At 37.9% G+C, this 20,941-nt stretch overlaps 1 protein-coding gene across 1 annotated transcript in view; it reads left to right on the top strand.

Annotated features, from left to right (window-relative positions):
• The window catches only part of SLC24A1 (solute carrier family 24 member 1), a 197,455-nt gene that overhangs the window by 21,476 nt on the left and 155,038 nt on the right, over positions 1 to 20,941 (top strand). Inside the window, exon 3 of the mRNA XM_053716162.1 lies at positions 11,620 to 11,728. Within this exon, the coding sequence (XP_053572137.1) occupies positions 11,620 to 11,728 (109 nt within the window). The remainder of the gene's footprint in view (positions 1 to 11,619; positions 11,729 to 20,941) is intronic.

Here is a 20,941-nt window from a genome sequence, read left to right as displayed (position 1 = left end):
CCGACTGACTACTGCCCGCACTGCAAACACACTGCTGTCCCACTCACTGACTACACGTGCAGTCACGAGCCAATTAAGGAGACTACACGTGCAGTCAGTAGCCAATGTGCCGCCAATGGGAATAGTTTCAGTTCCCACTGAGCTGCACCAATAGGTTAAGACGATCTGTGACCCCCTAGGTATCAATCACGTGTCAACCATGTGATATGCGTAGCAGGCAGGAGGAAAGTCAGAAACCAAAAAAAAAAATTGAAAAAAATTAAAATTGAAAAAAAATTGTGCTGAAGCAGGGACACACCTACACACTGCTGCCGACACACTAATGTGTCCCGACACAGTTTGGAAAGCACTGGTCTAGAGTTAAGCTGTGTATTTGCATCACTAAAACATAGCACTACAAACAAATGTACAAAAGGTAGAAACTTCTAATATTTTATCACTTCTAAAAGTAATTCAGTTATTCCATGACTATGGTGTTTGTATTAAACTACAGCTGGACAGTAACCAACGGCTGCTGACAAGAGAAAACAATGTTTAAAAGAACAACTTGCAAATTCAAAACTAAAATAATTAAACCTCATCAGAGATGAAACTGTGAGCTGTTAATTTGCAACATAACATTTGTCATAACACACACAAACATACAGTGTATATATATATATATATATATATATATATATACACACGCACACAATATACACAGGTAGATAGATAGAGATAAATAGATAGATTATATATATATTTTACAAATGAATTTGCTAGGAAAACCTAATGGACTAGATTGCAAGTGTCGCTCTATTGAAGTCTATAGGTAGAAGAAGTTAGCGCTGTCACCATACCCGAAGCCCTGAAGTTAGCGCATGTTGGATTCCGCTCGCACGCACACATTTTACTTTAACTTGTAACAAGCGTGCTAATCCTCACACTTTAAAAGTTTACTTCTGCCGGTGTTTGTTTGCGAGCGAAATATCGCACCACTTGTAATCTGGCCCTATGTGCTTGACTTATGCATAGACCTTTTGAGAACTTAAATTTCTAAGAAAAAAATGGAATATCTAATGTTTTCCAATCACATAACAGAGAAGAATGTTCCTCTGTGTAACTTACTAATTAAAGCAAATTAAATCTCATTAACAGATTTAAAAACAAGCATCTCATTTAGTGCCATAGCTAAAAAGGTTAACCACGCATGATATATGAGTTCTGGAGCTTCCTTTTCATGTGCAGTACAACACATTGTTCTGCTTGTTATAGTTTTAGTGCAGCATAAATAATTACAAATGACAGAGGAATTACAGGAACGTCTCTGAGAAAAATATGAAAACTATTTTTATTGCTCATTACCCTTTTGGCAACTAAGCCATTTCACACCCTAATGCTAAAGCCTTTTTTAGCCTTCTGCATGCATCTTATTTAACCTTAAAGGACAATGTACTCTACATTTTTGTTTAATTTGTTCCCAAAAATCTATTTTACCTGTTGGAGTGTATTACATTTTTACAAATAACTCCTTTACCTTTATATCAGCATTTGAAATAGTTGCTTTTCACTGTGGTATCCTTATCTATACTGAAAGTTTACATACTTAAGTATTGACTATAGAAAAGTTGTGTAAACATAGCCAGCTGAATAAAATACACTCCCAGTGGGAGGTAGGAGAGACAAGTAATAAAATGTTAATTTTAAATTGTTCTCTCTAAATATTGGGCTTTGGTATATAGACAGAGATAATGTAAAGACGTATCTGAAGAAGCATAAATAAGGAGATCTGATTTCCCTGCAAGCTCAACCATTTTAGAGCTCAATCATTAACTGTGCTAGAAGTAAGCTTTTTGTGAGTGTTGGGTTATGCTCATATTACAAGTTGAAAGTAAACTGTTTTCACTCGCATGCTAACCCGTTGCTCGTATAAAGCCGAATTAAAGATATCACGCACGCAATAACCTATTCCACCCTTGGAGTCAATGGAGCAAAAAAAGTGGGGGAAAAACACCCTACTCACGTGCAAACACAGTCCTATATTCTAAAGTGCGCTAATCCGACATGAATATATGAATATTTCACATTCCAATGTTCTTCACATAGAAGAATATGTTCTATTTATTCATAAATAAATACTTATATATATATATCTGATGTTATTTTGCACAAATATATATTTATACCTATATATATGCATGATTATATATATGTATATATAGAAATATCTATTTAAAAAACTTAGAACAAATTTTGCTATGTGCAGAACATTGGAATGTGAAATATTTACAGTAAATACATAGTTAAAACCTTTATTACATATGAATATTGCATAAATATGTATTTTCGTGTTTTCAAAGGGCTCCAATGAACTTATATATATATGTCTGTAAATACATATAATTCGTTTGTATGGTAAAGAATCTTTGAGTAAAACTGGTCGAGTAAAAAAAATCAAATGCTTTATTAATCCAATCTTTAAAAGCAAGTTAACAACATGGATACATTTGCAAAGGCGCCTAGAAAGCAAGCTTACGCATTTCGGCCATAGCCTTAGTCATAGCTTGTTAAAATACACACACAGCTGTGTATTTAAAGGTGGTTTACACTGCTGTGATTGGTCTAAAAACAAAAGGCGGCGCTAATTGAAAATAACAACAAAACACACCTATGTGCTAATATATCAACACGTATGCATACTAAGTTTAATTACTATGTGAGACAAAGTGTCATGTGGGTATATTTTCAAATTACAAAATGGGGCATATATGGGTAAGTTTACATAATTGTATTATGCAGAGACAGGCCAGCACTTGTACCATATTATAGTTAAAGCCCTATAAATGTCTCTCATATAGAGTTGGAAAAGAGCAGTATAAAAGATATGCTTAGCGACAGAAACATTTCAAATACGGATAGAAGAACTATTGCTTAACTATGTTCATTCACTTGTACAAACATTATCAATAACATGGATTACAGATTCATGTTATGATTTAGAGTTGATAAAAGTACTCTGTTCAAGGTCAATAGCTATAATGTACTTTCTATACTCGTCAAACAGTGACATCCTGATGATAAACCGTTAGACTTGGACCAATACATAGACTAATTATTTGTGTATTAACTTTCATTGGCCTAGAGTATGGAGTCCAAAAATGCTGGGCATACAGCAACCCCTACTCCCAATAATTAATCAAGTCGTATTGGGAGTTCAAGCCCCCTGGGTACCTGGTTTCCAAATGGAAGGTCCAGTGCATCTCCCTTTTGTAAAGAAGCTTTTCTTTGTCTCCCCCTCTTTTAGGGGTAACGACCTGTTCTATGGCCTTCCATCTAAATGTTGACAGATATTTCTGATGTTATAGGCAAAGTGTGTGTACTATTGGTGTAGTGGCTTTGGCATTTATAGAGCTAAAGTGTTCCTGAATACGGGATCTGATGTCTCTAGTGGTGAGCCCTATATATTGTACCCTACAGTGAGTGCAATGGATCATGTAGATCACATTGCTAGAAGAGCAGTTTAGGCATCGCTTAATATCATGTGTGTTTTAATTTACAGCTGATGTGAAAGTGGAAGTTACTTCCACATAATCACATGGCTTGCATTTATTGTGGCCACATTTGTACATGCCTCTATGGGTGAGCCATGAGTTTACTTCTCTTGATTTTGTCCTTAACTGAGAGGGAGACACAATATTCCCTATTGTACTTGGTCTTCTGTAAGAGCATCTAAGACCACCATCTACTGTGTTAACCAGTTTATCGTCTGCTCTTAGAAGGCCAAAATGTTTTTCGGATAATACCACAGATTTGTTTGTACTGGGCGCTGTAGTTAGTTACAAAAGTCACCCCTTTATGTTGAACCAATGTTTTATTCTTTTTAACTAATAGAGATTTCCTGTCTATTTTGTCAACTTCAGCTTGGGCCTTGTTGATGTCTGAATTTTTGTAACCCCTCTGTTTAAGACGTTCTACCAGAGCCTGTGATTGATCTTTAAAGAATGCTGGGTTAGAGCAATTTCTTTTCAGCCGTATGAGCTGACCTTTGGCTATCGCATAAGGGACATGAGGTGGATGGCAACTCCTACCATATAGTAGGGTGTTGCTAGATATTGTTTTTCTATAGCTAATGGTATCAACACTACCATCCTGCAGGCCCCTTATAGTGATGTCCAAGTAGCTGATTTCCACAGCTTGTGCCTCAAAAGTAAATGCCAGATTGAGATCATTTACATTAATCCAGTTCACAAATTCCTGGACCTTATCCTTTCCTCCTGATGATATCTTTAATGAAAGGGTTACCCTGTGCATAGACGTGGGACAGCTCCCATCAACTTAAGTACAGGTTGGCATAAGATGGGGCAAATTTTGCCCCCATAGCTGTCCCACGTCTCTGCAGAAAGTATTCCCCTCCAAATTCGAAATAATTGTGTGTTACTAAAAACTGGGTTACCTCTAACACAAAATCCTGAAAAGGTGCTGTAAATGTTGTGTTTATTTAGAAAAAAGTGAATTGCCTTGATCCCCTCTGTATGTGGAATTGTGGAGTATTAGGATTGTAATGATTTAGTAGAGAGTGAGGATGGATCACAACTGCAGAGTATGCAAAATAAATGATTTGTATCACTTTTGGCAAATGGACTATTGAACAGCATAGACCAAGCTGCTTTAAGTGAAATTGTTATTCTCAAGTAATTGAATTGCAGATCAGAAACTTGTCTGGCAACGAATGATGTAAATCACATATGCTGTTGAATGTCACAGCAATAGTATAAACATAAACAAAGGCTGGATCAAAAGAAATGTAAAAAATAAAACAATTTCTTAGTAGCAAACTTTAGTGTTCAGCTAGCTCCCAGTATGATAAATCTTGATAAAGAAAAGCAGAGTTCCAGAAAGCAGGTAGTGTTGCTATTAGTGCTGGAGTAAGATATAACAGTTCAGTGTGAAGTGTAACTCTCAGTTTTAGACACTGTTAGTTAGTTTGTCACAGAATGGTATACATATGTGCTGATAGTCTTGCGGTCAGTAGAGCAGCAGGGAAAAGCAAAGTTCAAGGTTTATTTGTACAGCACAGCTTAAAGTAACTACAGTGCTTACCCCCAGTCACCGGATGGTGTGAAATAGAAGCAGAATTAATTCTGAGATGTCCTTGTACTTAGTCCGTGGGAGGTTGTTTGTAGATGAGTTGCACTATGTTGCAGTGGAAGAGAGATTGAAGTCCGCTGTGTGAGAAACGCTTCAGTGGCTCAAATGAGATAGCAACTCAGAGGGAGAAGGCAGCAAACACACTGCAGTATGAAATAAGTCTCTGTTGTAGCGTGCACGCTTAAAAGAAAAACTCGCCTCTGTAAAAGTTTATGTAGGCAAAATGAGCATATGAACCGGCAGTAAAAATAAGTAATCCCAAGGTAGTAGCTGGTTCAGAAATTGGAAGAAAAGCAGACTGGTTTGTTTTCAGAAAAAACACACAGCAAGTGGAAAACAGACAGACTTCAGAGCTAGTCTAGAAACTTAATAATTAAGCACCTGTCTGCAGTCAGCTGATGCCTTAAGTACAGGTAAGGCTGAAGTCAGGTGAATGGGAAAGGCATAGGTAAAACATGGAGTGGAATCCATACATAAGGTGAATGGGAAAGGCATAGGTAAAACATGAAGCGGAATCCTTACAAGGATACTACATCTATTGTAACCCACATATAATCTGACCTCCATGTTGCATCCTCAAGTATTTTCAAAACATGGGTCGTATCTTTTAGATGGCTTGGCAGTTTTTGTACAAGGGGCTGCAGAATAGCATCTAGCCACTGATACAGATTTTCCGAAAGTGACCCTATTCCGCTCACTATAGGCCTGCCCTTCACCCCCTCCAAAGCTTTAAATACACAGCTGTGTGTGTATTTTAACAAGCTATGACTAAGGCTACGGCTGAAATGCGTAAGCTTGCTTTCTAGGCACCTTTGCAAATGTATCCATGTTGTTAACTTGCTTTTAAAGAATGGATTAATAAAGCATTTGAATTTTTACTATACAAACGATTTAGTTTTTGCCGATTATACCCTAAGAATCTGTATAGAAGCACGAGAACAATTTGCTACGGGCGAAGCAGCCAATAGGCAGTGGAGGAGAGATCGTGTGTCATCCACATCGTCACGTCAGGTACGCCTACCGGTGACGTAGCAGATACCAGCGTGTCTAACACAAACACCTATCCAATGAGAGGGGAATCCCAGATGAGTGATGAACAGGCTAAACTAAACCTCAAGAGGTGTTCCGGAAACACGGAAGAGTGAGGACGCCCAGGACCGCCACAGTCGTCTAACCCCTGCAATGGAAAGCTGAGAGTGAGTAAATTGAGCCCTTTTTTACCTCACTTTCAGCCAAGAACAAAGTTGTTTAAGTATTTTTTGGGGCACATTATACTTAACTTTAACTTTTGCTTGGAGCGCTGAGTCTATGCAGTATAAACTATGGATTGATGTGTGGTATGGCTTACATTTAATACTATATCTAATTCCCCAATAGCTCATAAAGGATATCCACAGATAATAAGGTTGGATGACTGCCACTACTCTGCATACACAGTATATTTGATACACGCTGGCCACTAGCTTTAAGTACCGTAGCAAGTCACCCCTTTAATTTAAATGAACATATCCACATAGAGGGGGACTGTAGGTTTCTTCTATCAACAAGCATCTAGAACTTTGTTTTTCGATAATGTAAATACATATATACACATGTACACATATATAGACATATACATAACAATACATATACATCTTTAGAGATGTATATGTATGCATCTCTATGTTAAAGCCCTTTGCCTGCCTTTTTTTTCTAACACCTGAGATCTCATATGTATTTTTGATGTTTTGTGACACTTTTTTGTATCATAAAACAGTTAAGGAGAGTCCTAAAGTTGCGGCAACCTGACGCTCGTTAACTTCAATTGCGATGAAGCGATCACATTTACTGTCAACTTGTTATACCAGCAAAAACTTGACGCACAAAGAGTCACGGTACACACCTTTTCACTCACACTCAACAGTTAGCCCGCCACTCGTATTCTAGCCTGAAAGGGGTTGGGGTTTCAAAAACAAACACATGTATTTCATATACACAAATAAACCTAAAGAAGCAAATTTTATACTCTGCAACCAGTATAATAAGCCATTCGAAACACATTAGAGGAAAAATAATTTTACAGTACACTGTCCCTTTCTTTTCGGTGCTTTGTCTTGTTTTTTCAGCAGAAGTAAGACCAGCAAAATATCTTTAATTTGCAGAAATACCCAAATATGGTAAAAACAAGATAAAGAGCTATTTTATGTATTTTTTTATAGCATAAGTTATAAACCACATTGGAGATACAACTTCCTCAATAGATAAAACATACATTTTGGGCCAGATTATAAGTAGAACACTAAATATTGTTTGCGCGCAATCAATATTAGTGCTCCACTGAGTAATACCAGCGCATGCTCATATGCGCTGGTATTACGAGGAAAGCAGGATGCAAACGTGAGCTTGCATTCACATTGCTAGGAAGTATTTCGCTTACAACAGTGCGCTTCCATAGGCTCCAATGGGAGCCTCGTTCTGATGCCGTCAGATAAATCTACCCCAAAATGTATATATATACATATTAAAATATACATATATATGTATATAAGCATGTTTCCACATATCACATCATTTCACCTTTCCAAAACACCAACATGTAATATTTTATACCTAAAATGACTCATTGAAAATTAGAAGAAAATATTTATGATTTTTTTTTTTCACTTTGCATGATTTTGCAATTTATGCAATAAATAAGTAGGAATTAAACATTTAATAATACATTTAATAGAATAGCTCCTGGGAGCTAAAGCCCTGAGATTTCTCCAGTAGATATAGATGTGCAATACATTAATGGCAGACTAGTTATACAGTATATTTGTTTTATTTCCACATACGCACATCCATTTTTTCATTTTGGTATTACTAAAGTCTGGTTCCATCTATTTCTGCAGTCTGCATTATTGTTTTATGGGTTTCTATATGTTATGTGTAACTGGTTTTAGCATGTGGTATTGCATGCTAAATCCCATCCACCTTTATGTGTGAGTACTTGTTATATAACTGATATTAGAATATGTCATTACAGTTTACTGAAAATGGGAATAACCAAGGAAGGCGTTATGGTGAACAAAATCAGGTTGGGAGTCACTGATATTTTTTATTTTCTTGGGCTCTAGCCCCATTTGTTTTTGGAACCTCACAAAATCCCTGGAAAAGGCCTAGTAAATGTAATTACTAATTGTATAAATTATTTTATAAATGGTTTATGAGAATAAATACATATCAGAAGTAACTAGAATTCTGCTGTCTTGGACAGGTGTAGTATATGTTTAAACAAAGGTTAACTAAGACCATTGCCAGGGTGCAAAATGAACTAAGACACTAAGCTCAAGATAAAATTCATTCATGAATCTTCCCAAACAAGGGCAGTTAAAGTAAGTCAAGGGAAACAAATCCCAGCCTTCTCGTTTTCACATATGCATGTCTACTGGAATATTGGCTACCGCCCATATTCACATAACTAAAACACTGAACAATTTTCATCTCTTGATAATGGTGGGAATATAACACATCTTTGTTTATGTCATAAATATATATCTGTGTGTGCATGTGTACACATCTATAATAATCACACAGATAAATAATGCCATTAACAGTTCTCTAGCAATTTTATGTGGCCAAAATCTCTTAATCGATTTATCTGGCAGAGGGCATAAAAGTCTATGGGGAGAAGGAGTTAGCATGGTTGCGATATCCTAAGTCCTGAAAATAGTGTGACTGAGTCTTTCTGAAACTTTATAGTTTCAACTTGTAATACCCGCGCTAATCCAGCCACACTCATTTTTTAACTTGAGCTCAGCACTCCAGTGTAAAAAAATGAGCGCGCCACTTGTAATCTGGGCCAAAGTAATTTTGACCAGTACTCATCTATCCCTTGTTATACTTAGAGGTAAGTCAGTGTAACTGTCAATGCCACAGCTATTGAGACTCAATAATTAAGAGCTATACTGCATATAATCTCATAAAACACACACACAAAAAAACATAAACTAATGCAAATAAAAGTATGAATATAAGTTGTGAGTGTCTCGCTTTTAGGCAAATAGTACACAGTCTCTTATGTTAGTTAAAGGGATATACATTTGCAATAATAAGCAAATGTTTTAATGTATCAGACATATTATTAATGTACTATTGCTTGTTTATATCTGTGTATTCAACCACTGTAAATTGGTTAGCAACAGGCAAGCAGTAATACAAGAAGAAAATGCTCTAATAGAAAACCTTAAAGGGACAGTCTAGGCCAAAATAAACTTTCATGATTCAGATAGAGCATGTCATTTTAAACAATTTTTCAATTTACTTTTATCACCAATTTTGCTTTGTTCTCTTGGTATTCTTAGTTGAAAGCTTAACCTAGGAGGTTCATATGCTAATTTCTTAGACCTTGAAGCCCACCTCTTTCAGATTGCATTTTAACAGTTTTTCACCACTAGAGGGTGTTAGTTCACGTATTTCATATAGATAACACTGTGCTCGTGCACGAGAAGTTATCTGGGAGCAGGCACTGATTGGCTAGACTGCAAGTCTGTCAAAAGAACTGAAAAAGGGGGCAGTTTGCAGAGGCTTAGATACAAGATAATCACAGAGGTTAAAAGTATATTATTATAACTGTGTTAGTTATGCAAAACTGGGAAATGGGTAATAAAGGGATTATCTATCTTTTAAAACAATAAAAAATCTGGTGTAGACTGTCCCTTTAACTGAAATACATTTTTAATTCCATAATTTTCATATACGCTGTATTTCTAAAACAGTTATAAATGTTATCATCCAAACAAATGAATGTATACAATACTAGAACAGTTTAACTATATATACAGTATATATAATTATTTGTGTAATTAATTTGGATTGGTTTTGCAGTATGCTCAATACCTATGTCAAGCTGTGGTGCCCAGCAATTCATTAGGAATGGAGAGGAAGTGCATCACATAAACACATTTATACAGAGTATAACACTGAAGCTAAAAAAGAATTGCATCTGCTAACAATTGCATTTACTAGAATAGGTTATTCAGTGAGTGTCATAGAGCTATTAAATAGACAGAAAACACCTTGTAATTACAAGACGTCGTTGTGTTCGCTTAAGAATAACATATCAGCCAAGTCTTAACATTCTTAAAATAAATTAACATCCCTTTTTACGGCAATTCTTTTTCAATAACCAAATTCCACCTACTATTTGCCTTGTTTTTGGGGAGCCAATAAAATGCATTGTCAGTTGTTATCTGATAAAGCCAATTAGGGGCTGATATGTAACAGAATTAACCTTGAAAAGTAGGCAGGGTCTCTTTCAAGTTCTGAGAATTAGAAATTGTCCAATTTTCCAAGCTAAATTACATGAAACGGGGCAAAATAAATAATTCAAATATATTGTAATATTAATTTGTTTCATCGCACATAAGTAAACATTTTATATAAAAAGGTGTTTACTGACCCTTTAACTCATAATTATGAGGTATAAACTGTACATGCAGCTACTTATGGTACTTAACTAAAAATTATATAACTTGAGTGTTTAAATAAATAAATGACTGGAGAAAAAAAGAAACAAAACAACAGAAAACAATCTAAAAAAGAAATCCCTAGAATATAAAAAGCAACAATGTGGGTTTCCAAATACTTATATTATTAAACCTGTTTGTATTTAATAAAGAGTTTAATGAAGTCCTGATAAGTTTATGTTCTTTTTAAACTTGTTAAGTTTTTCTTATTTTCTCAACCTATGGAAATGCTGTTTTAATAAGAAAAACAAAACCCCATTTATTTTCTGTACTACTTAAAAGGACAGTCTAGTCAAAATTAAACTTTAATTATTCAGTTAGGGCATGCAATTTTAAGCAGTTTTCCAATTTACTTTTATCATCAAATTTGCTTTGTTCTCTTGGTATTCTTTGTTATAAGATAAATCTATGTAAGCTCATATGCTAATTTCAAAGCCCTTGAAGGGTGCATCTTATCTCATTTTGACAGTTTTTCACAGCTAGACAGCGCTAGACAGAACTACTTTATGTGTGCAATATAGATAAGATTGTGCTCACTCCCATGGAGTTAGCACTGATTGGCTAAAATGCATGTCGGTTAAATAAGGGGGCAGTCTGAAGAGGCTTAGATACAAGGTAATCACAGAGGTAAAAAGCATATTAATATAACCATGTTGGTTATGTAAAACTGGGTAATGGGTAATAAATGGATTATCTATATTTTTAAACATTACAAATTCTGGAGTAGACTGTCCCTTTAATGAAGTGATATATAATCTACAACCTTCACTCATGTATCCTGATGTTGTTTCCTTCTCTGTATGCTATAGAATTGTGTCTGTTGTCAATAAACACACAATTGGGAGAAAGAATAAGCTAATTATCACATTTTCTTATTATTCTGTTCCATAGTACCTATTTGCCCCATTAAGAGAGACTGATCCATAGTGCCCAATGTGAAACATAACTGAATGAATCACAATTTGCCTTGTCCAATTGTAACAGTTGTTCCAAATCTGTCTAGCTAAAGCCATTCCTTACAAGAGGAGGAAGCTCTGCCTCGTTGCACAACAGCACTATCCGAAGCACAATCTTCCAACTCATGATTCACACCTTGGATCCCTTGGGAGAAGGTAAGAGAATTTCTCATGACATGGACATGATGGTTGACATGTTGGACTTCAATAAGGAATTTGTAATACTATTCATTCTATGCACAGACTCATTTTCCAAATGCACCATATGCCATTCATGATTACTATAGCGTATGTTTTCTTGGTCTTCAACACTGCAGCTCTTAAACAGAAGTCCATAAAACTTGAGTTGATGTTTAAATGTTTTTTTTTTAAGAACTGACTTATGACTTATGACTTATTCTGTGTTTTGCAAAATCAAAGCCGTTTCCAAAGACATATAGTGAAATTTGGAAAATGGGGCCGGCTGCTTTACACAGTGAACATATTTAGATCACCCCCCTAGTATTTCAGCACCCTGCTGACTGTCTCCTTCCCATGCCTCCTACCTTTAACACTGTCTACCTCCCTAATTAGATACACAAGTAATATACTGTTTAAGTGCCTACAGTAGTAACTAGATGTAGGTTTCATACCTGGTGACTCTATTATCTTTTAAAACTTTCTGGATACTGAGAAGGATTTCTGTAATCCTATGTAAAAGTATTCTTGCTTTGTGATGTATGTCTGTGTGTTTTCAGAAACATTATAGAATATATTTAAAAAAAAAAAAAAACAACTGTTTTGAATCTCTGTAAAAGCAAGATGTAGTTAGTTGTAGCACTGTAGAAATGTAAACGGAGATCAAAGTCTATAGTGCTGCAGTGATATATACTATTGGAAATTGAATGCTGCTACGTGATAGTATCATAAATTAACTATACCAAACTAAAAGCATCTACTAATATTTATTGGAACAATGCTATTAAAATAAAGCAACAGTGAAGTATACAAGGAAACTAAATCAAATAAATCTCACATGGACTAAAGGAAAATACCCCCTAAGAATATACAATCCCCTATACTACCACCCTCGCTGATTAACTAAATTAATCAAAATCCTAGTAAAATAAAATAGTAACAAAAACCAGGATCTATAATACTACAATGTGACACAGAATTGAAAGGTGGCTTTTATTAGGTGGTGATGTGATACTACTATGGGTGAATCAGTGTGAACTATCCCATACTAAAAACTAGGAGGGATGTGCACGGAAATAAATTTTGTTTCTTATGATATTTTCATTTAGTTAGAAATTTGTTCATTCATTGGCATATTTTTTATCTGAAATTAGTTAAACATTTTCGTTTTCAACTAAATTTGTTTATTTTCAGCTACAATGCAGATTCTTGGCATTTTCCCTTTATCTGAAGTTGTAATCAGCTATAGCTTTTTAATTTTTTTAATACTATTTAATTTGCAAATGTATTCTTTTATTTTATACATCTAACTTTTTGTGTGCTGTATTTTTTTAAAACTTTACTTAAAGGGACACTGAACCCAATTTTTTTTTCATGATTCAGATAGAGCATGGCATTTCTTTCATGTAATTAGCAAGAGTCCATGAGCTAGTGACGTATGGGATATACATTCCTACCAGGAGGGGCAAAGTTTCCCAAACCTCAAAATGCCTATAAATACACCCCTCACCACACCCACAATTCAGTTTTACAAACTTTGCCTCCGATGGAGGTGGTGAAGTAAGTTTGTGCTAGATTCTACGTTGATATGCGCTCCGCAGCAAGTTGGAGCCCGGTTTTCCTCTCAGCGTGCAGTGAATGTCAGAGGGATGTGAGGAGAGTATTGCCTATTTGAATGCAGTGATCTCCTTCTACGGGGTCTATTTCATAGGTTCTCTGTTATCGGTCGTAGAGATTCATCTCTTACCTCCCTTTTCAGATCGACGATATACTCTTATATATACCATTACCTCTCGTTTCAGTACTGGTTTGGCTTTCTACAAACATGTAGATGAGTGTCCTGGGGTAAGTAAATCTTATTTCTTCTGTTAAGTGTGATCAGTCCACGGGTCATCATTACTTCTGGGATATTACTCCTCCCCAACAGGAAGTGCAAGAGGATTCACCCAGCAGAGCTGCATATAGCTCCTCCCCTCTACGTCACTCCCAGTCATTCTCTTGCACCCAACGACTAGATAGGATGTGTGAGAGGACTATGGTGATTTTATTTAGTTTTATTTCTTCAATCAAAAGTTTGTTGTTTTTTAATAGCACCGGAGTGTGTTATTCCTTCTCTGGTAGAATTTGAAGAAGAATCTACCAGAGTTTTTACTATGATTTTAGCCGGAGTAGTTAAAATCATATTGCTGTTTCTCGGCCATCTGAGGAGAGGTAAACTTCAGATCAGGGGACAGCGGGCAGGTTAATCTGCAAAGAGATATGTAGCAGTTTTTATTTTCTGACAATGGAATTGATGAGAAAATCCTGCCATACCGATATAATATCATGTATGTATATTTTACATTTGAGTATTCTGGGGAATGGTACTTCACTGGAATTACACTGTGTATATAAACTTTAGCCTATTTGCAAGCAACATGCTTTTTACTAATTTATGTTAAACGTTTTTGCTGGAATGTAAAATCGTTTTCATTTTCTGAGGTACTGGGTGAATAAAATGTTTGGGCACTATTTTTCCACTTGGCAGTTGCTTGATCTAATTCTGACAGTTTACTGATCTCTCTCACTGTTGTGTGTGAGGGGGAGGGGCCTTTTTTGGCGCTTTTGCTACGCATCAAAAATTTCAGTCAGAAAGTCATTGTTGTTTTCCTGCATGTTCCGGTTCATCTCTACAGAACTCAGGGGTCTTCAAAGCTTGTTTGAGGGAAGTAAACTTCACAACAGAGCTGTGAGATTGTAGTTGACTGTGATAAAAAACGTTTTTTCTTAAATTTTTTTAGGCCATCAGGGTTAGTTATTCTTTGCTAATGGGAACAAGCCTTTGCTAAAATTGTGTTTTGTTTTACAAAGTTTGATGCTGTAACCTTTTCAGTTTATTGATTTCAACTGTCATATATCTTCTGTGCTTCTTAGGCACAGTACGTTTTGCATTGTATTTTACTTGTATAATATTTCCAAGTTGCAAGTTTAGTTGCTAGTGTGTTAAACATGTCTGATTCAGAGGATGAGACCTGTACTATTTGTACTAACGCCAAAGTGGAGCCCAATAGAAATTTATGTACTAACTGTATTGATGCTACTTTAAATAAAAGTCAATCTGTACAAATTGAACAAATTTCACCAAACAACGAGGGGAGAGTTATGCCGACTAACTCGCCTCACGTGACAGTACCTACATCTCCCGCTCAGGAGGTGCGCGATATTGTGGCGCCCAGTACATCTGGGCGGCCATTTCAAATAACATTACAAGATATGGCTACTGTTATGACTGAGGTTTTGGCTAAATTACCAGAGCTAAGAGGCAAGCGTGATCACTCTGGGGTGAGAACAGAGTGCGCTGATAATGCTAGGGCCATGTCAGATACTGCGTCACAACTTGCAGAACATGAGGACGGAGAGCTTCATTCTGCGGCTGACGGTTCTGATCCAAACAGATTGGATTCAGATATTTCAAATTTTAAATTTAAGCTGGAAAACCTCCGTGTATTATTAGGGGAGGTGTTAGCGGCTCTGAATGATTGTAACACAGTTGCAATACCAGAGAAAATGTGTAGGTTGGATAAATATTTTGCTGTACCAACAAGTACTGACGTTTTTCCTATACCTAAGAGACTAACTGAAATTATTACTAAGGAGTGGGATAGACCCGGTGTGCCGTTCTCACCCCCTCCGATATTTAGAAAGATGTTTCCAATAGACACCACCACACGGGACTTATGGCAAACGGTCCCTAAGGTGGAGGGAGCAGTTTCTACTTTAGCTAAGCGTACCACTATCCCGGTAGAGGATAGCTGTGCCTTTTCAGATCCAATGGATAAAAAGTTAGAGGGTTACCTTAAGAAAATGTTTGTTCAACAAGGTTTTATATTGCAACCCCTTGCATGCATTGCGCCGGTCACGGCTGCAGCGGCATTCTGGATTGAGTCTCTGGAAGAGAACCTTAGTTCAGCTACTCTGGACGACATTTCGGACAGGCTTAGAATCCTTAAGCTAGCTAATTCATTCATTTCGGAAGCCGTAGTACATTTAACTAAACTTACGGCTAAGAATTCCGGTTTCGCCATTCAGGCGCGCAGAGCACTGTGGCTAAAATCCTGGTCAGCTGATGTAACTTCTAAGTCCAAATTGCTTAATATACCTTTCAAAGGGCAGACCTTATTTGGGCCCGGTTTGAAAGAAATTATCGCTGACATTACAGGAGGTAAGGGCCACGCTCTGCCTCAAGACAGAGCCAAACCTAAGGCTAGACAGTCTAATTTTCGTTCCTTTCGGAATTTCAAAGCTGGAGCAGCATCAACTTCCACTGCTCCAAAACAAGAAGGATCTGTTGCTCGCTACAGACAAGGCTGGAGACCTAACCAGTCCTGGAACAAGGGCAAGCAGGCCAGGAAACCTGCTGCTGCCCCTAAAACAGCATGAATTGAGGGCCCCCGATCCGGGATCGGATCTAGTGGGGGGCAGACTTTCTCTCTTCGCCCAGGCTTGGGAAAGAGATGTCCAGGATCCCTGGGCGCTAGAGATAATATCTCAGGGATACCTTCTGGACTTCAAATACTCTCCTCCAAGAGAGAGATTTCATCTGTTAAGGTTGTCAACAAACCAAACAAAGAAAGAAGCGTTTCTACGCTGCGTACAAGAACTTTTGTTAATGGGAGTAATCCATCCAGTTCCACGGTCGGAACAGGGACAAGGGTTTTACTCAAATCTGTTTGTGGTTCCCAAAAAAGAGGGAACTTTCAGACCAATCCTGGATTTAAAGATCCTAAACAAATTCCTAAGAGTTCCATCGTTCAAAATGGAGACTATTCGGACAATTTTACCCATGATCCAAGAAGGTCAGTACATGACCACAGTGGATTTAAAGGATGCTTATCTTCACATACCGATTCACAAAGATCATTACCGGTATCTAAGGTTTGCCTTTCTAGACAAGCATTACCAGTTTGTAGCTCTTCCATTCGGATTGGCTACAGCTCCAAGAATCTTCACAAAGGTTCTGGGTGCTCTTCTGGCGGTACTAAGACCACAGGGTATCTCGGTAGCTCCGTACCTAGACGACATTCTGATACAAGCTTCAAGCTTTCAAACTGCCAAGTCTCATACAGAGTTAGTACTGGCTTTTCTAAGGTCACATGGATGGAAGGTGAACGAAAAGAAAAGTTCACTCGTTCCACTCACAAGAGTTCCCTTCCTGGGGACTCTTATAGATTCTGTAGAAATGAAGATTTACCTGACAGAGGACAGGTTAACAAGACTTCAAAGTGCTTGCCGCACCCTTCATTCCATTCAACACCCGTCAGTGGCTCAATGCATGGAGGTAATCGGCTTAATGGTAGCGGCAATGGACATAGTACCCTTTGCTCGCTTACACCTCAGACCACTGCAACTGTGCATGCTAAGTCAGTGGAATGGGGATTACTCAGACTTGTCCCCTTCTCTGAATCTGGATCAAGAGACCAGAAATTCTCTTCTATGGTGGCTTTCTCGGCCACATCTGTCCAGGGGGATGCCATTCAGCAGACCAGACTGGACAATTGTAACAACAGACGCCAGCCTTCTAGGTTGGGGTGCCGTCTGGAATTCTCTGAAAGCTCAGGGACAATGGAGTCAGGAGGAGAGTCTCCTGCCAATAAACATTCTGGAATTGAGAGCAGTTCTCAATGCCCTCCTGGCTTGGCCCCAGTTGACAACTCGGGGGTTCATCAGGTTTCAGTCGGACAACATCACGACGGTAGCTTACATCAACCATCAGGGAGGGACAAGAAGCTCCCTAGCAATGATGGAAGTATCAAAGATAATTCGCTGGGCAGAGTCTCACTCTTGCCACCTGTCAGCAATCCACATTCCGGGAGTGGAGAACTGGGAGGCGGATTTCTTAAGTCGCAGACTTTTCATCCGGGGGAGTGGGAACTTCATCCGGAGGTCTTTGCCCAAATTCTTCGACGTTGGGGCAAACCAGAGATAGATCTCATGGCGTCTCGGCAGAATGCCAAGCTTCCTCGTTACGGGTCCAGATCCAGGGATCCAGGAGCAGTCCTGATAGATGCCCTGACAGCACCTTGGGACTTCAGGATGGCTTATGTGTTTCCACCCTTCCCGATGCTTCCTCGATTGATTGCCAAAATCAAACAGGAGAGAGCATCAGTGATTCTAATAGCACCTGCATGGCCACGCAGGACTTGGTATGCAGACCTGGTGGACATGTCATCCTGTCCACCTTGGTCTCTACCTCTGAAACAGGACCTCCTGATACAGGGTCCTTTCAAACATCAAAATCTAACTTCTCTGAAGCTGACTGCTTGGAAATTGAACGTTTGATTTTATCAAGACGTGGGTTTTCGGAGTCAGTTATTGACACCTTAATACAGGCTAGGAAGCCTGTTACCAGAAGGATTTACCATAAGATATGGCGTAAATACCTATATTGGTGTGAATCCAAAGGTTACTCTTGGAGTAAGGTTAGGATTCCTAGGATATTGTCTTTTCTACAAGAAGGTTTAGAAAAGGGTTTATCTGCTAGTTCATTAAAGGGACAGATCTCAGCTCTGTCCATTCTGTTACACAAACGTCTGTCAGAAGTTCCAGACGTTCAGGCTTTTTGTCAGGCTTTGGCCAGGATTAAGCCTGTGTTTAAAACTGTTGCTCCGCCATGGAGCTTAAACCTTGTTCTTAACGTTTTGCAGGGCGTTCCGTTTGAACCCCTTCATTCCATTGATATAAAGTTGTTATCTTGGAAAGTTCTATTTTTAATGGCTATTTCCTCGGCTCGAAGAGTCTCTGAGTTATCAGCCTTACATTGTGATTCTCCTTATTTGATTTTTCATTCGGATAAGGTAGTTCTGCGTACTAAACCTGGGTTCTTACCTAAGGTAGTCACTAACAGGAATATCAATCAAGAGATTGTTGTTCCTTCTTTGTGTCCAAATCCTTCTTCGAAGAAGGAACGTCTACTGCACAATCTGGACGTAGTTCGTGCCCTAAAATTTTACTTACAGGCAACTAAGGAATTTCGACAAACGTCTTCTCTGTTTGTCGTTTACTCTGGTCAGAGGAGAGGTCAAAAGGCTTCTGCTACCTCTCTTTCCTTTTGGCTTCGTAGCATAATACGTTTAGCTTATGAGACTGCTGGACAGCAGCCTCCTGAAAGAATTACAGCTCATTCTACTAGAGCTGTGGCTTCCACTTGGGCCTTCAAGAATGAGGCCTCTGTTGAACAGATTTGCAAGGCTGCAACTTGGTCTTCACTTCATACTTTTTCCAAATTTTACAAATTTGACACTTTTGCTTCCTCGGAGGCTATTTTTGGGAGAAAGGTTCTTCAGGCAGTGGTTCCTTCTGTATAAAGAGCCTGCCTATCCCTCCCGTCATCCGTGTACTTTTGCTTTGGTATTGGTATCCCAGAAGTAATGATGACCCGTGGACTGATCACACTTAACAGAAGAAAACATAATTTATGCTTACCTGATAAATTCCTTTCTTCTGTAGTGTGATCAGTCCACGGCCCGCCCTGTTTTTTAAGGCAGGTAAATATTTTTTAAATTATACTCCAGTCACCACTACACCCTTGGTTTCTCCTTTCTCGTTGGTCCTTGGTCGAATGACTGGGAGTGACGTAGAGGGGAGGAGCTATATGCAGCTCTGCTGGGTGAATCCTCTTGCACTTCCTGTTGGGGAGGAGTAATATCCCAGAAGTAATGATGACCCGTGGACTGATCACACTACAGAAGAAAGGAATTTATCAGGTAAGCATAAATTATGTTTTTGTGTGACACTCTAAGCTATGGTTGGGCACTTTTTCTAAATATTTGTATTCAAACATTTATTTGCCTTGACTCAGAATGTTCAACTTTCCTTATTTTCAGACAGTCAGTTTCATATTTGGGATAATGCATTTGATTTAATCATTTTTTCTTACCTTCAAAAATTTGACTTTTTTCCCTGTGGGCTGTTAGGCTCGCGGGGGCTGAAAATGCTTCATTTTATTGCGTCATTCTTGGCGCGGACTTTTTTGGCGCAAAAATTCTTTACCGTTTCCGGCGTCATACGTGTCGCCGGAAGTTGCGTCATTTTTTGATGTTATTTTGCGCCAAAAATGTCGGCGTTCAGGATGTGGCGTCATTTTTGGCGCCAAAAAGCATTTAGGCGCCAAATAATGTGGGCGTCTTATTTGGCGCTAAAAAATATGGGCGTCGCTTTTGTCTCCACATTATTTAAGTCTCATTTTTCATTGCTTCTGGTTGCTAGAAGCTTGTTTTTTGGCATTTTTTCCCATTCCTGAAACTGTCATTTAAGGAATTTGATCAATTTTGCTTTATATGTTGTTGTTTTTTCTCTTACATATTGCAAGATGTCTCATGTTGCATCTGAGTCAGAAGATACTACAGGAAAATCGCTGTCTAGTGCTGGATCTACCAAAACTAAGTGTATCTGCTGTAAACTTTTGGTAGCTATTCCTCCAGCTGTTGTTTGTATTGATTGTCATGACAAACTTGTTAAAGCAGATAATATTTCCTTTAGTAAAGTACCATTGCCTGTTGCAGTTCCTTCAACATCTAAGGTGCAGAATGTTCCTGATAACATAAGAGATTTTGTTTCTGAATCCATAAAGAAGGCTATGTCTGTTATTTCTCCTTCTAGTAAACGTAAAAAATCTTTTAAAACTTCTCTCCCTACAGATGAATTTTTAAATGAACATCATCATTCTGATTCTGATGACTCTTCTGGTTCAGAGGATTCTGTCTCAGAGGTTGATGCTGATAAATCTTCATATTTATTTAAAATGGAATTTATTCGTTCTTTACTTAAAGAAGTTCTAATTGCTTTAGAAATAGAGGATTCTGGTCCTCTTGATACTAATTCTAAACGTTTGGATAAGGTATTTAAATCTCCTGTGGTTATTCCAGAAGTTTTTCCTGTTCCTAATGCTATTTCTGCAGTAATTTCCAAGGAATGGGATAAATTGGGTAATTCATTTACTCCCTCTAAACGTTTTAAGCAATTATATCCTGTGCCGTCTGACAGATTAGAATTTTGGGACAAAATCCCTAAAGTTGATGGGGCTATTTCTACCCTTGCTAAACGTACTACTATTCCTACGTCAGATGGCACTTCGTTTAAGGATCCTTTAGATAGGAAAATTGAGTCCTTTCTAAGAAAAGCTTATCTGTGTTCAGGTAATCTTCTTAGACCTGC

Source organism: Bombina bombina, chromosome 6 (assembly GCF_027579735.1).
Source record: "Bombina bombina isolate aBomBom1 chromosome 6, aBomBom1.pri, whole genome shotgun sequence".
Classification (NCBI taxonomy): Eukaryota; Metazoa; Chordata; class Amphibia; order Anura; family Bombinatoridae; genus Bombina; species Bombina bombina.
Note: the sequence above shows the minus strand (reverse complement) of the source record. Positions and strands in the feature narration are given on the sequence as shown.